Source organism: Ochotona princeps, chromosome X (assembly GCF_030435755.1).
Source record: "Ochotona princeps isolate mOchPri1 chromosome X, mOchPri1.hap1, whole genome shotgun sequence".
In the NCBI taxonomy this organism is placed as follows: domain Eukaryota; kingdom Metazoa; phylum Chordata; class Mammalia; order Lagomorpha; family Ochotonidae; genus Ochotona; species Ochotona princeps.
The window spans coordinates 93,613,786-93,631,042 of record NC_080865.1 but is presented as its reverse complement, the minus strand read 5'-3'; the positions used below and the strand labels follow the sequence as shown (position 1 = coordinate 93,631,042).

General features: G+C 45.3%; 1 protein-coding gene across 1 annotated transcript; it reads left to right on the top strand.

The window, feature by feature from the left end:
- The first annotated feature begins 1,334 nt into the window (after positions 1-1,334).
- LOC131478660 (cancer/testis antigen 55-like) lies at positions 1,335-13,265 on the top strand. Its single transcript, XM_058659175.1, has 6 exons — positions 1,335-1,452; positions 3,394-3,453; positions 8,609-8,790; positions 9,818-9,962; positions 12,295-12,407; positions 13,071-13,265. The coding sequence occupies exons 1-6, from the start codon at positions 1,413-1,415 to the stop codon at positions 13,263-13,265; spliced, it is 735 nt and encodes a 244-aa protein (XP_058515158.1). The 5' UTR covers positions 1,335-1,412.
- Positions 13,266-17,257: the final 3,992 nt, after the last annotated feature.

The following is a 17,257-nucleotide window of genomic DNA, read 5'->3' as shown; positions in this document are numbered from 1 at the left end:
CAGGACCCAGGAGCAATGCACGTGAATTGGTGATCTCTGGGCCCTGCACCAAGGTTTCGACGAGAGGGGCCTGTCCCTTGAACCTGGCCTATCAGAGAGCCCTGCACGTCTGTACATGCTATCTTGGGACACCAAGTGCCTTAGGGCCCACTGCCTCCCTTCTTTCCCAGTCCCCATCCTCTCTTTCTCACTCCCCATTTCCACTCCATGGATCTGCAGGAACTGGGGACATGGGTTGTTCCCACCAGTCAAGGAGACAACCTCCACCTACTTATAGCTCCCCGAGTACCACCTGCTTCTTCAGAGGGGAGGTGACCAGTTCCCAGGGTGTCACGCAGCAGGGAAACTGTTTCTCATGACACGCAGGCAGGACTTAGTTGCCTACTTCCCACGGCTCTGACTTGTGCCCTTGGTAAAACCACTGCCGCATGGACAGCTGCCCACCCCTCCAACCCTGTGCATCCCAGGTGTCTCATGGCAACAGACTGGCCTCCATGGTCAGAGGATGGCTATTCATAGCCCCCATGTCCTGTATGTATTAGTTTTATGCTCCTTGTCTCTGGATTCCTCCTACTGTGGAAACTGCATCCCAGCACCAATATTGTTTCAGTTTAGCAATGATTAGCTCCAGCCCATCCAGTGTTCAGGGTCAGCAGTGAAGGCTGAACTGCTGACTGAATAAACGCCCAAGTACAGGAAGTGTAACAGTGTCACTGCCTCAAATCCCATGGTGGTAATGCTTATCAAACAACTTCTGGTTAGATTGCCAAAGGTCTCCCAATGAAGAAGCCCTGGGTAATAGATGGAGACATGAAGACTCTGCAACATTTACATACACACGGGATGTCACACTCCACCCCGCACACACGCATGGACTCAATCTCAGTCTCTGAGGGGAGCTCTGATTTGGCCAATGGGAGGGCTGGGCCGTTTGCACCTCACAGGGTGCATGTCCCAGGTACACGTTGAGGTAGGACCAGGAAAGGCAGCACAAGAATCTGTTACCTTCAGGTCCAGACCAGTACTTGCCACTCCCAAGGAATATTCCTGAGGGTTTTGAAAAGCCACAAATGCTGTGGAAGTGAGGGGCTGAGATGTTTGCTTCTGACTGGATCCTACTGGCTGTGCAGCTCGAGGTGTGCCCAGGCCCATTGGCTACAAAGTGTCAGGGGCAGATCAGACAGTGCTGAGATGAGGGAGAGCAGCATGTGAGCTGCTTTCGGGAGCTGCTGGGCGTGGCCGCGGGGGCTTCTTGGCCATTGGAGCTCCTCATCAAAGGCCATTGTCTGCAGCTTGGTACTTGACCAGTAGACACCGAAGAAGAGGAGCAGGAAGCTGTTCCCTTAGAGCCGGTGTGGTCTGCAGGAGAGAGGAGGCCTTGGACTTCACATCGTCTTGTGGTGCCAGGACGCATGATGTGGGCGCAGAAGGCTCAGGCTGGTGAGAAGCAAGGTAACCTTCTTTCACTGTAAATGCTGTGAGGCTGCCCATGGCAGCCAGTGTCCCCCAAGGTACTCTCAGTACCTTTCCTCCCCCAGGACACGAGGAACCTGGCTGTGTGATTGTGCCATCCCTGAAACAGGGGCCCGGAGGCTGTTCTGGGAGAGTCCCCGCACGGGTCCATGGAGTCTAGGCTCTGCAGGACTGTGTGAGTTTGCCTGTGAAATCCCATGTGTGGGGGTTGTCCTGTGTGGCCTGGCCTTAGCTCAAGCCTCCAGGTCCTGCCTCCCCCAGAGTGGGGTGGGGAAGACACAGAAAGCCCAGGTTGGGAAGGTGGGTGGGGAGAGCTACACGGCTGCCATTTTTGGTGAGTCTCCCACTCCAGGAGCTTTCCTACTTTGCCAAAAGAACGCAGGAACTGTTCAATTTACTTTGCATTTGCTGTTCACTTGACATAAATGTACATTAGCGGCCATGTGTGTTGAGTCGGGCATCCCTCAACAGAGCAGCCCTTTGCCAGGTATCCATCCATCCCTCAGCAGACCAGACTTGCCCTTTGGCCAGGAGCCTGCTAGAACCAAATCTCCCATGGGGGACATGTGCCCTGTGCTTGTGCACAACAGCAAAATAAGTGGGCACTTGCAGCCACTTGTAAATAAATCTCCAGGTGTCTTTCAGAGGTGCGAGGGGGACCTGGAGATGTAATTCCTGACTATGTTACTGTGATCGTTTTGTTTCTTAGAGTAAGAGTATGAGCATACAGTAGCTTCATGTGCGTCTGATATGATTGCTGCTTCGATCTGCGAGGCAATCAGAGATCGTGGAGGTTACGTGTGTGTGGCTTTACAGTCCTATTAGGCTGGTGTCGTTAGATTCCTAATACGGTGTATGAAGGGTCAAGAAAACACAAGGCAGATGACCAGGGTGGGGCTTTTGTGTACTGGATTTTCACATCTGAGCCTAAGGGGTGTGACCTTGTCGACCTATCTCATAAATGACAGATATTTTGGAAGTGAGCAACAAGCGGTGTCAAGTTCCCCTGCTGATTATGTCATGGTTGATGGGTCCCTCCACGTAAGTACTGAGGAGAGTGCCATTGAGAGGTGGGAAGAAAGGTGCTGCCAGTGTGGAAGTTAGGGGAACCGTCCCAAGAGTAGAAATCCTTTCCAGTAAGACTGAGTGTGCAGTGTGGGGACAGTTGCTTATTCCCGCTGGCTTTCACCCTTGCTGTTTCTGATCATTCTACACACTTGACTGTCACCAACACAGAGGTAGAGTGTTAAGTTTGAAGCCTCACTTCCAAGAAGCTACGAGACTTCTGCATCAGTATTTGTTGGGAATGGTTTGTTAATGCGGATTTTCATTGTCAGTTTTTCTTGTATTTAACTTTTACCGTGAGTAGTGGTAAATAGACAAGAATCTTTATGCACAAACACATTAACAGCAGGGTAAATATGCAAGTGGAGACAATATCTGTGTTTACCCTCAGGGAATCATGAGCAATTGGTTTGAGTTTTAGCTCTCTGTATACAAATATTGTGCTTCCTATAAGCAAAACTCTTGTACATCTCTCTGACAGAGATTGAATAACCCTTAGTCTGTTTGGGTTTTTTCATCTCTGTCTCCGATTACAACTGACTTTTCCTACATTCATTTAATGGTTCTATCTCCTGCTTATGGATCTTGAATGGCAGGAATTATCTGTCCTTCCCCTGGGTGGTGTGCACTTCCCTCTGTCTTCTTGTTCCTCCCCTGCTGTCACTGAACGTGAACGCCCTTTCTCTAATTCCACAACACAGCACAAAGCACATTTCTTCTGATTGATGTCTCAGTTTTCTCCTTATCTGGAAGTTCTGCTCAGAATTCGCAAGGCCACTTTCACCATTTATGAGTTTTTATCACAACACACTGGAAGCAGACACTGTTCTGTCTCCTCCCTTGTTTGTTTGCTAGATCAGAAGAACAGCGTATCTTTTATCACGAAAGCTGACGGAACAAGTGCCCGGAAATCAGGTATACATTCAACATTGTAACCAGTGTTTAAGAATAAGTGAAGCAGCAGCAGCATTTTAATGCTCATCTCACATCTGTGATAATTTTGCTGTGGAATGCAAGACCAGAAAGGAACAGTCCTCTGTGGGTGTCTAAAGGGGTGGCCATGAGGCAGTTGAATTAGGGCAGAGATCTAAAGATTTCATTGTGATGAATTCTCCTGAGTGTGGCCACGAGAGGCCAGTGGCAATGTGAATGCATAACAGGTTTCTGGGAGGGACCTAGGTCACCTTGGACATATTGCAAACCTTTAGGGAACTGAAGCAAATTGCATGTGATCACGGGATTGTCCGGAGAGTGAGTCCACAGCTTTCATCATCTACTTGAGCACAGAGAGGCAGGGTGCCCTCCTGCTAACAACACAATGTCCCCTGTGTCCCCTCCAGTCATCAGCTGCAGATGGTTCCCCAACAATTTCAGAGGGCAAGTACCTGGACTCTGAGACCTCAGGCCTAGATCAGCTGTAAGCTGCTGGAGCCAAGACAAGTCTGTGACCGAGAAAGTGCAAGTCCAGAGTGCTTGAATCATGGTTTGGGCTTCAGCGTACGACTCTGGCTGTGAAGTGTACAATTGGCATTTCAGGGAATTTCAGGAAAGCACAGCAGAGGAGCCCGTGTGAGCTTTGCTGTCAATGGCTGAAACCAGTCATTCTGGGAATCATCGAGGAGCAGGTTGTGTTTAGCACCTACTGCCTATTGCATTGCACCCATGGGGATAGATGCAGGGTTGAGGGAACACTGGCCCAAAAGAGAGACGGGGCCATGTCAGAGGTGCAAGACTTAAGACAGACTTGGAGACACAACACCAGGGCGCCACATGAGGAGATTGGAGGATCTTTGTTGTTCAGCAATGGCAGTGGCCAACGTCACTAGACTAGACCTGGCCTTTTTTGTCTGTGCCCTCATCAGTCCCAAGATCTCTCTGCATTCCTTTTTGTTTTTCTCATCTGCTGGATACAGCACATGACTCAGTGCTTCCCTCTGCATCATGTCTGTCCACTCCTATGACACCTGCTGTGGAATGTCCTCTTTACTAGACTGCTTTTTCCATTAGCTTTGGAGTCATTGATTTGCAGTCTGTGGAAAGGCCTCCTATATCCTTTAGCCATTCGTCTCTCTTTGGTGAGATTTTGGTTAGCTTTGCCACGTTTATATTCGGATGTGTGCATGCATGTGTATGTATAAATGTATTTAGATTCCCAGGAACAGTGTTTGAGAATACCCCTTACTTCACATTTGATTTTGAAGACATCTGTGGACAGCACAAGCACTCATGTTCACTGGCCTGCTGCTTTGGTGTATTACTCTATGGCTGGCAGGGTACAACCTGACAAAACCATTCAGGCTGTGGTGCACCCTGAGAGACCCACATGATGTATACATCGTGAAAGGATGGGGTGGCAAAATGTGCTGGCTGAGGACTGTGGCACTGTGCTGAAGATCCATCTTGGGGCCTGGGACGTTGTTTTGGAAGGCCTTGGTGGAAGGGTCTGTTCCAGTAAAGACACATCTTCCTGCTAATGTGCTCTCTAGGACCCACAATGTCTGGTTTAAATATCTGCTTCCATATTGGGCAGAAGGGAGAATCAGGTGGATTTCTAGGTTCTTGGCTTAACACAGCACAACTCGAGCATTTTTCAGTATTTGTGGAGTGAAACAGTAGATGCAAAATCTCTCCGTTTCTCTTTGTCTTTCAATCTCCATCACTTATTCCATGTACATAACAGCTTAACACTAAATTTTTAAAATAGAGGAGAGAAAGTAGGAGGAAAGTGAACAAGGCTTTCTATAAGGCAATCCACAAAGACAGTACAACAACAACAAAAATTGATGGCATTCTTCAAACTCCTGGATTCTACATGCATGGAAGAACCAGTGCCCTCTGACCCTTGATGAGTTGGCATGGATGGTCATCGTGTGACTGCTGACCATGTAGCAGGCATCTGGCTGGGCTTCCCCTGGCCAGAATAACATATTTTAACAAAGGTACTATTTATATTTGCAAATGGTCTTCAGAACAGATCTGCAACTTCTCAGTCATGACCATCTCAAGCATCTGGACATACCTAATTACTGTATGAGAGAAACATCAAAACTGACCCCTCCCATGAGGCCCATGAGAATGTGCTTGTATCTCCTAACTCTGGTATAGTATATCAGGGCTTCAAGTATATGCTTAGTGAAGCCAAGTGAATTCTTAAAGGGATCTAGTTGGACAGATATAATGTTCAGTCATATGTGCAATTCTTTGACGAGTGCTGGGTGAGCCTGGGATGTCCACAGGTGCTGTCGTTGGAAGATAGGCAGCCCTATCTTTCAGAAGAACTAAAGCTAGGTAGGTAGGCTGACAGACATGTACCATAGCTGGTTTCGTAGGCTAGCCAGCCCCATTTGCCCATCACATGCGTGTGAGGTGTCGACACTTATGGTAAATGGATTAAATTCCAGCAGGCAGCCTCTTTGTATGTGTGTGTTAAAAAATATATTTGCATGAACTATATTCTTGGGTTTTTAAAAATAAATTTTTAGTGCCAAATGTGAGCTTTCTTTTTTTTTTATTGATTACATTGCATGATGTGACATAGTTTTATAGGCACTGGGATTACCCCCCACCCCTCTCCAAACCCCACCATGGTGGATTCCTCCACCTTGTTGCATTACCACAGTTCAAATTCAGTTGAGAGTCTTTCATTGCAAGCATCTACCAAGCATAAAGTCCAGCATCTTATTGTCCAGATAAGTTCAACGGTTTCTTGGGGAGACCATCTCTGGTCTGAAGGTAGAGCCGGCAGAGTATCATCTCGATCAATTAAAAGCCCCGACATTACATCAGTAACAATTTATAACATTATGGAATTAGTTGACATGGTATTGAGTAACCAATATGTTAAAAGAGAAAAAAAAAAGAATGCAAGTTCTGAACCACATCCTGTGACTTCTGCATTGACATTTCAATTATTGGTTTATATACAACCAGGTTCTATACACCTTAAAATGGCTATAGATTACTATTCAGCTGTCTCATGTCTATTTTAATTTTAGTATTTGGCAGTTTATAGCGTTGAAGCATGATTTTGCTGAACCTGGCTGTTTTTCAGGTGGTCTAACTCTATAACTCTAACAAGACATATGTCAACAGTTTAGGTGAACAGTTATAGGAGGGGTGTGCAGAGAAATCTTCAATACCCCAGGGAGGAGTAACTAATCTTTGTGTCCCACCCAGTGAGTTATAAGTGCGTCCCCGCCGACTGTTTCCTGTCTGTTTCTAAGCTTTCCTTGTTCTCTGTCTATCTATTCTGGTTTGTTTGTTTGTTTCTTTGTTTTGAGGGGTTTCTGGAGCGATCCTGATGGTCATTACGAGAGAGGGTGGAGACCCAAAGTTGGAACCAGGCAAAGACCAGAGAAAGCTCCTCTCCCTAGTCCCGAAGGAAGTTTACTGTTCTTCTGTTTCTGCGGAGCACTCAGTGCTCCTGGTTGTCGTTCCAATGACCTTGGAACCTGCAAGGCAGGATTTGGGCTTCTTCCATCCCATGTGGTAGATCCAAATGGGGTGGGTACCCTCAGAGTTCTTGGCCTCCAAAGGCACTCCATTTCCCCGTGGTCTCCTTGGCAGTTGGGATGTAGTCCTCGGTGCTCCTACTGATAGTCCTTGGTGAGGATCTGGAGTCTTCAGGGTTGGGAAACAAGCCTCCTCCTGTCCACCCGGCAGGCAGCCTTAAGCCACCATCACGTTCTTCCACTCTGGGAATGGACTGTCACTCAAGGCCCCCTGATGGACAGACTGAGTCCCTGCTTGTCTGCGTGCCTCCTCTACTGGTAGTTTCTCACTTGTTAGGCAGTAGAACTCCCCCAGCTGTGCGAGAATCTCATTTGCCATCTCCAGTAGATGACCTGTGCAGCTAAGGGGATGAGACCTATATGTGTTCCCTAGTGGACCGGTTGGCCCTTTTGCCCAACTAACTGCTGGAATCAAACGCAGAAATGTTGTTCTCTGATGGGCTCCCCCAGGAAAAGAAACGAGTAATGGCGTGTAGAGTGGGGCCAGGAGAGCATGTCAGTGTGTCCTGGGTACTTTGAAGAGGCAGGCAGGAGGGGCAACTACAGTTCCTCAGGAGGTTGTGATGCTCATAAGATAAAAGAGCAGGGCCTGGCGGCGTGGCCTAGTGGCTAAAGTCCTCGCCTTGAACGCCCCGGGATCCCATATGGGCGCCGGTTCTAATCCCGGCAGCTCCACTTCCCATCCAGCTCCCTGCTTGTGGCCTGGGAAAGCAGTTGAGGACGGCCCAAAGCCTTGGGACCCTGTACCCGTGTGCGAGACCTCGAGGAGATTCCTGGCTCCTGGCTTCGGATTGGTGCGCACCGGCCCGTTGCGGCTCACTTGGGGAGTGAATCATCGGACGGAAGATCTTCCTCTCTGTCTCTCTTCCTCTCTGTATATCTGACTTTGTAATAAAAAATAAATAAATCTTTAAAAAAAAAAGATAAAAGAGCAGCAGAGAGTCACAGACTTCATAGGCAATTGTGGTGCAGGTGACTACCTTCTAGAAGGCATTTGTAGATCTCAAAACTGACGTACCATGGTGAATATACTTTTGTAAGCAGGTATTGTCATGTACATCGTTTGCTAGGTCGAGGGACTGATCTGTGATAACTAATACACAGAGTACACAAATGTATTTTATAGGAGTGAAATTGACTGCTTGGGGTTTGATTATTGCTGCAACCTTTGTCTCTGCTTGGGATGAACGGAGGCGGTTTGTTGTTTCTTTGTTTTGTTTCTGTTTTTGCTTTCCCCACTTGTTGATCTCTTTATCTCTTGGGTTACTAAGACTGTGATTTCCAAGGGAAATGAAAATATGCCATTTGGAAAAACGGGGGACAAATAAGGAAGGAAGCAGTGGTTGGTGTAATGTGAGCCCAAGGAAGGCAGGGTGGGAATTATTGTCATGCTGCTAAATCTGTATCACAAAATACATGCAATGTGGTTATTTATAAACAATTTTAACAAGAAACACGGAGGGTTAAGGGCATGTAATGTAGATGGTCAGGGTAAGCCTTCTTTGTTCTGGATCTTTGCTTCTGAATAAGTAATGTGACCCTGTTTACCTGTCTCATAGATGAGAGCAATCTGGAAAACCAACAGGGAGTTCTGGCCAGATCTTCTGGTCCTTGTGCTGTGACTGATGAGTCCCTCGGCCCCCGTAGTTTTGAGACAAGCACCACCCCGCTGAGAGGTGCACAGAGTGGTATTATTGATTTGGAAGAAATTGAAGTGTCTGAAGTGTCGGGATCCTTCCCGGTAAGACAGAATTTGGGTAGAGTCTCTTATTCCAGTGTTGTGCTTAATTAATCCTCCTACCTAATGTGACCTGCATGGGGGATACAATATTACATTGAAGCCTTATCCCTGATGTATAGTTTCTGCTTTCATAATATTTGTAGCAACGCACTTTTTTGAAATTTAGTATTTCTTATCTGGTTTTGTAGTAGTATTTATGTGATGCCTTAATGAGGATAATTATGTCAGTTTTGTGCACAAAAAAAGCTGAAACAGAAATTAGTTGCTTTTAGCTAATGAAAGTATGACTTACGAAAGGAATAGTTTTATTTTTGTAATCCTTTCATAATTTTTTTGTGTTTCAGAAGTTTTTAATACAAACTATTGTGGTCGCGATAAGCAAAATTGTTCAAAACCTCTGTCGTGGATTCAAATACCATGGTTTGACATCTCTTTGTCACCTTGCTTTTGTTTTCAAAGCCTTTTTAGCATCTTTATCTTCTGGTCCTTTTCCGTGCTTAAGTGTCCTAATTCTCATAGTTTACCTGTCTATTGTGTCTATTGTTTATTTCTTCTCTCTGTCTCATGTTCCTGCACCTACACTGTCATTCAACAGAGCATTCATTCTCTTATTTGACAGTCCAGCTTAAAACTCAGTCTTTCCTATTTGATGGTGCTATTTTCTTCCAATTTTAAAATTCCTCACTTGGGAGCATGGACACAACCATTTTTTACCATCTTTTCAAATTTTTTTTTCAGCTTTCTTGATCTTGATTTTCTAGAACACAATGACATTCTATCAATGAACCTCAAGTAACAAGTGCTTAACATTGAATAAACATTAGCCTTGTCACAAGTAATTAAACCATACAGAAAGCACAATTACTGGTTTTGACTCATCATTGAACCTGTGACCTATTTACTGTATGACAAACTAGTGTGGAAGATAATTGTTCAAAATCTTTCTTGAACATGAATCTTGTAATTATATCAGATTCCCTTCTCAATTTTTTGTTGTGGCAGAAGGAAATGTCTACTTTTCTTGCAGGTGATTGATCTCTCTGATGATACCCCTAACACAAGAGCATCAGACCTGAATAGTGTCATTTTAATTGATACTGTTATTGCTGTATGGAACGATGTTGTCTATATGAATGAAAGAGTTCACTTCTCCCTAGATGTTATTTCTGAAGGTATGATTTCAATTTTTTAGAAAAGTGACCTTTTTTTTCATTTTATTATTCAAAGCTATTTTCATCACTTTATTTATATGTCTATATGCTCAGTTTTATTTATTGTATCATTTTTTTAAGATTTGTTTTTATTGGAAAGTCAGATACACAGAGGAGGAAAGACAGCGAGGAAGATCTAACGTCTGATGATTCACTTGCCAAGAGGCCACAACGGCCAGAACTAAGCCTATCCAAAGCCAGGAGCCAGGAGCTTCTTTCGGGTCTCCCATGTGGGTGCAGGGTTCCAAGGCTTTGGGCCATCCTCGACTGTTTTCCAGGCTACAAGCAGGGCGCTGGATGGGAAGCAGGGCTGCCGGGATTAGAACTGGTGCCCGTATGGGTTCCCGGCACATGCAAGGAGAGCAGTTTAGAAGCTATGCAAATGCACTGGACCCTATTTTATTATTTTATGATACAGTTGCATAGGCTTAGGGATTTGCAGTCCCCAAACCCCACCCCCCACCGATAACCTCTATATTATTACATATATAGACCTTCTCTGCCATTGGCCGTACCTACAAATATCGGGATACAATTAAATAGCAGCATGGTGGACTTATGCCTGCTTATGAAGGACTCCAATCTTTTGGTTTTTTTTCTTAATTAATTTTTAATCATCTTACTTAGTTGATTAGGGTACCAAGGGTCAAGGGCTACAGGGTGAAAGTAGGTAATACCATTGTTTCCACACTAATATACTCTTTTGAGTGTTTATTTACTGACAGGATCCTAGCACTAGAACAATGTGTATAGCATACAAAGTTCCAGAAAGTGACTCCTAAAGGGTTGAACAGCACACATGGAATTGAAAATAATATATGATCCTAGGTATCTAGGTATTTTCTACTAGCATTTTTAGGCATGAAAGTAGTTAGTAGACATCAAATTTGTCTTTCAGTGATTAAATAATTTAATTGATCTTTAAAAAAGATTTATTTATTATGTTTGAAAGGTAGCATTACAGAGACAGAGACAGAGAGAGAGGGAGACACAGACCTTTCATCTGCTTGCCCACTTCCAAAATGGCCACAGCACCAGAGCTGAACCAATCAGAAGACAAGTCTTAAACCGGGAGTTCCACAGAGGAAAAGAGATCAATGGACATGACCCATCCACTAAGTCTTCCCAAGGCCATAAGCAGGGAGCTGTGTGGGATGAGGAACAAGCAAGATATGAACTGATGTCCATAAGGAATGCCAGCTCCAAAGGCAGAGGCTTAGTCAACTATGCCACTGAGTCAGCAACTTACTTGCTAGTCTAAAACAATAATCATGTAGGTATAGAAGGAAGGTATGTAATTTAACAGAGATTCTATAATAGAGATGTTTCAGGAACGGGTTGAGACGGGGTGTCTCTGAGGTCCACATTTGACTTGAAATCCAGTTATTTCTAAGGGTTGAACTCTGCCCGGCACTATCTTCTTGATGATTGGTGAACCTGATGCAGCTGTCATGAGCCTGAAATACAAAGGTTTCATGAGCTCATCCCAAACACCAGCCTTGCATTTACCTTCTCTCAGATTTCTAACCAGGAGTCAGGCTTGGGTTTTGTTGTACAAACTTCACAGTGTCTCTTTGGTTGAGAAGACAATACGTCCCACAAGGATGGGGTCAAGAAAGTAGTTAGGACAACATTGTAAAATGCTGTCCAGGGGGAGTTAGAATTGGGAGAGGATTCCTGATAGAAGTTTAGGTTCGAGCTGAAAGTGATGGCTGATGAATAGGCTTGTTTGAAAGAATTGAGAGGGACAAGTAATTGTCATGTATTTGGGTTGAGCCTTGGGAAGGATGGAGCTATGAAATGTGGAAGAAGCAGGAGAGCCAAGTGCAGTGAATGAGAAACTGAGAGCCCAAGAGAATTAGCACTTTGACCGAGATTCCAAATGGAGAGGGTTACAGCTGCACAGTCTTTAACACAGAACGCCAATTTCAAGCACATGCTCACACCTTTGTAGTTAACTGCCTCTTTGAAATGGTTGGCAACGTAGTCATTCATTTGTTTAATAGACTCCGGATGGTACCCAAATGTGGCTGTGAACTGAACTGTAGTGCTGTCTTCTCACTGTTTTCCCAAATTGATTTTATTAAATCAGGGCAGCACAAAGGGGATGCAAGGCATGGTAATGGTGCTTGTAAGTGAAAGGTTGCAAAGGTGTCCATCTAAAGTCTGCAATGTAATCTGGGCAGGACATTTACAAGCTTCTTTGCAATGTTAGGGCACTGATAAAGCAGGTGAGTCCATCCTGATTTCAGTAAGAGATAACGTATCTGATGTATCTCCATAACTCTTGTAGGTTTTGTGCCTTATAAGGGAGACTGGTTGGAGGTTGAGTATTCAATTCAACCTGGCACCTCGAAAATGAAGATACACTCAGTGAAGCCTATTATGCGCAATCATGTCAAAGAGGTAAATTGTTTGCATTCTGCACTTGACGATCCTTACTGTCCATGTTTCCTCTGGTGATAATTTCATTCTCTGCTTTCTACTTTGTGTGCTGTGATATCTGAACATTCTACTGTTGTAAAAGTATAGTCTCCTTCTGAGAATAACAACTTCAAGAATTAAATGCAAAATTCATGGAATCACATATACCTTCTATGCGATTAGCAAACTTTGCTGTGTAGTTAGCATACTGTTAAGATGCTAGTAAAATGTTTCAAGAAAACACTGTGAAGTGCAATTTGTGTGTGAGAATTTTGTTGTGAAAAGTTGAATGTAGTAGTCTGTCTCTTCCATCCACACAAAGTGCTCTATGTGATCTGAGGAGTGCAGCTGCAAAGTAGTAGAAAGTTCCTTAAATCATGATTAATGTACACAGTGAGAAACAGTGAGAGCAGAGTCTCTCAGGGCAGATCTGGGTGCTTTACCCAGGGGTCCTGAATTACCTGTGAAGAAGTGAGGTTGGTCCCAGTTGTGTTTCCAGAGCATCCCTGGCATTCATAGGGTGCCAGCCAGACTGGGAATTCTGATGGGGATGGAGAGACTTCCTGGAAAGAGCCAGAGTGAGCAAGTGCAAGCAAGGTTACAATATGGTGTGGTTGTGATAGTTTCTTTCCTTTGTCTCTGCAGGCCCGGGTCACCAGTGTGGATGGAAGAAATGGGGTGATAGATGATAGCTTCTTTTTCACCCTAGATACACTGATATGCCCTAAGGGATACGTGCCTCAAGTCCACGATGTTGTCAGTGTGGACATTGTGGAGAGTGATCAGAAGCAGTATCTGTGGAGAGCATTTGCAATCAACCCAATTGAAACATCATTGTAATAACAATACTTAAGTATTTCCTGTCCGCTCCTATTCCTGAGGGCTGTAAAGGGCATGGTTCCATTGAAAACTTCAATTTAGCCTTCAATAAAACAAATTGAGTACAGCTTTTTTCGTGTAAACAATGAGATACTCACTGCCTCAGAGGGACCCTGAATCCACTGTAGCAGAGGCCATTGATTTATTAGCAAACCTGAGCTGGAGAGTTGCAGAAGGAAGGAACTTGTCGGAAACCCTTTGAAACTGTAATTTCATTTCTTGATCTATGTACTCCGAATTGGATTGATTTATACTGAGCCTGCTGACTTTCCTGAAGTCAGGAATTTAGATAATGAATTGGCCTCCAGAAGTAGCAGCATGGCAATGTACATTTGACTGCTTTGATAATTGCAGTTTGCCTTCTCTATGAACCCATGATTTGCTTTATGCCCAATTGCTTTTCTCCATAGCATTTTAATCTCTCAATAATAGCAAAATTTGGTGGTATCTATGATGATCTATCGCCTATCCTAGGGCAGCAGGTAAACTCTGTAACTCTTTGAGTGTATCACATTTTAGAATCTAGCTTTTGTTGTTGTTCATGATGCTGATGATGTTGATGATTAACCCATCATGGACCACATAGCATTTTGCCTGAGATAGTAGGAAACTGAAATTTACTGCAATGAAATTAAATTCAGTACGCATGAGACCGCAACAGCATTCTCTTGTTAGCTGTAATTAACCATTTATTTGCTTGAAATAACATCTTTGAAGAATCTCTACTGAATGTACATTGCTTCTGTAATAAAATACTAATACCTAGTTGTGGGTGTTTCCTTCTCCCAGCTTCAGCATAGACAGTGCTTGAGAGAGTGGCAACACACAACTGAGAAAATAAGAAGTGTGATAGACATGAGAAAAAGATAATAGAAGAGCAGGGCTGCCAGAGCGAAGCCCCCACTTTCAAGGTTGGGGGCAAACCTGGCAAGTATCTATTTCCATGTTTTCTTAAACTTCTTGTGGAATCAAATTGCAGACATCTTGAGGCACAATGTTTGATAGTTGTGTGGTATATTGATGATAAGCAGCCAACGTGTGATGATCAGGAAGCAACAGTGTGAATGAAGTGCAGATGTCAGCACATAACTATCTCAAGGATTCCCTAAACCCACAGTTCTGTGGCCTTGGACCATTGTCCAACTGCAGCTTCTTGCCCACAGGCCTTAACCTTGGTTTGGCCTGTGTGCAATTGCAGATTATTGCCTGCAGAGTTTGATCTTGGTCTCTGGCACTAGCAGTCTGTGAACTCAACATTCCAGACACATTTTCCCTGCTCTTTCTCATCAAGTTGCATTGTTATATTTTATAAGCCACCTGCAGCAATGTTTTCCTTAGCACTCAGGTGGTTGTTGAAGCTGTGTGACTGGGTAATGGCAGCCACCAGTGTGTGTGTAGACTGATGCAGGTGATGGGCTATGCTGGATCCCGCACTTACTGGCAATTGGAGACATCGGGTCTGGGGTCATCTCTGACACTGGCAAAGTTCCTTTTTAAAAATTTTTCTTAAATATTTTATTACTTAATTTTTATATTAGTTATTTTTATTTTTATGATTTTTACATAGCTGACTAGGGTGATAAGGGTCAAGGGCTACAGGAGGGTTAGTGAGATCATCATTTCCACACTGTCTTTTTTTCCTGCCTGTCTCTGGGGGAAGGGTGAGACAAGAAGAGAAGTCACATCAAGTCTCCCAAACGCCTCTGCACCCTGGGATGGAGGACAGACACCGACATCACCCCAGGGCATGCTCTGAGTGTCCTGCTTAATAGGTTTTGACAGTTCAAAAGTTCTGAATTACTGTCAAACTCGCCATTCCAACCACTATGAATTCTCTCCATAATCCACTGGTTGACATAGTCCACCTTAGAGTCTCTGTTTGCCCAGATATTCATTGCCAACATTTGGTGCCCACTCTTTTCTAACTGGGTCCACTCCCACTCCCCGATCCTGCCCTCTCCAAGTGGTTCTGCAGTTTAACTTGACAGAATTTTCCCCTGCCGCTTGCCAGCATCTGCCCACTGATACTTCGGCAAAGCCCAACCAATCCACGCCCACTCTGACTAATGCATGCACCAGTAGGAACATTCAACCCAGCCTGACTTTCCCTTGATCCAGTTCACATGAAGCCAGCAGGTGTTGTAGCCCTGCCTGTCCTGGTCTGACCCCATCCCAACTCACCCTCTCCAGCAGGAGTGGTGGTCCAGCAGGGGAGCCCCCCGCACACCCTCTACTGCCTTCGCCCCCTGCATCCCAGGTCTCATGTGTGCTGGTTGGGTGCTCCAACCCACTCTGGCATGACCGGCCTCACCTCGGCATTTGCCAGTGGGTGCTGTTGCCTGACTGGGTCCAGCTCACTCCCAATTCCAGCTCACACTGGTGGGGACTACAACCGAGCCCAGCCGTCTGGCCCCCAGTTCTGGTCCTCAGGTGAACTGGCTTGTTTTGCAACCCAAACCAGCTCGACCCACACTCTATTCTGGTGTTCAGATTCACCAGCAGGCGATATGAACACGGCCAGCGTGGATCGCCCTGGATCTGCGCCAAATGTATATCAGTCAGTACCATTCCCTGGCCTTGTCAGGGCTACTTCCTATCGTAGTACTTGTGCTTACCTGCAGGGACTGTGTCACAACAGAGGAGTTCCCCAGGCTCCTCCATCAGAACCTCTCCCAGTGCCAGATCTTGTGCACACCAGTGGGTTCATGAGCCAACCCTATTTAGTCCACCTCCTGTCCTAACAGGAACAATGGTCTTTCCTAACTGGCCTTCACCCATTTCAACTTTTACTGTTGGGTGTTACAGGCCAGCCAAGCCTGGTCCATACCAAAACACAGCTCACATATGGCTCAGCAGAGGCAGAGACCTAGTTCAGCAGAGGCAGAGACCTAGTCCAGCCCATCTTACATCTACCCTAGTTCTCACAAGCACTAGTGGGTGCTGGAGTCCAGCGCAGTCTGGCTCATCCAAGACCCGGTTCACAGTTGTACAGAGGGGACACTGCAGCCATGTCCAGATAAGACAGCAGCCCCCCACTCTGGCGTTCAGACTCACCAGTGGGAACCACAATCCAGCCAGGGCTTTCCCTTAGCTCCACAAACAGGACTGTTTCCCGCCACAGATCTTGTGTGACTGGTGACGTTTCTTTGGGGAGCGCGTGCACACACACACACACACACACACACACACACATTGAATTCAAAACTACAAGCTGGGGAAAATCAGGTGCATGTTCATTAATTGTAAAACTCCCATTTAGTACCAAGCGTGAGTGATCTTGCTGGGACACAGGATATTCATATGGTGCAAGATGGTGAGTTTCTTCAATTCACTAAGAAGAATTTTAGGTGGTACAGGATGCTGTGTATCAGCTTTCCTTGTCGCATAGGGCTGTTTCTGGATGAGCGAGATCTGGGGATGGTGCCCGCAGGGAGTGGAGGCAACCTATTCCAGTAGTCCAGGCATGGAAATCATGAATTAGTTCCTCACAGCTCACAGGATTGAAAGAAACTGAGAGGAGCGACCCTAAACATTGCATACATCCATGTCCTCACAACCCGCCCCCCATATGCAGCAGATTTGGAACTGAACTCTGTGGGAGCTGTCATGGACCAACCAAACAGGAACTCCAGTCTTCAGAAATCAGTGTGTAGTTCAAAGCATCAGCTGACTGCAGTGAAAGTTAAGCCCCATGAACACTTGCCATGAAAGTCTGAAAGCTTCACACACAAATTCAAGTAGAACACTAGATCCTTCATAAGTACCCCTTTGTCCTTTCTCCCCTATTCCTTCACTCACCTCCTTGTACTTTGCTCCTCACAGGCAATTTACTGTAAACTTCACAGCTGGGCTATTAGGGTGTAGCTTAGGTTTCACGTTTGCATCACTCACTCTTGCATGTGGACACCCCGGACACAGCAATATGCATGCATGCACACCCTGAGGATTGAGTC

Excerpts from the sequence above, each read along its gene's own strand:
- LOC131478660 (XM_058659175.1), top strand. The coding sequence starts at position 1,413 with ATGATGTGGGCGCAGAAGGCTCAGGCTGGTGAGAAGCAAG. Across the intron at positions 8,791-9,817 it reads AAGTGTCGGGATCCTTCCCG|GTGATTGATCTCTCTGATGA; the intron begins GTAAGACAGAAT and ends CTTTTCTTGCAG. Across the intron at positions 12,408-13,070 it reads TGCGCAATCATGTCAAAGAG|GCCCGGGTCACCAGTGTGGA; the intron begins GTAAATTGTTTG and ends TTGTCTCTGCAG.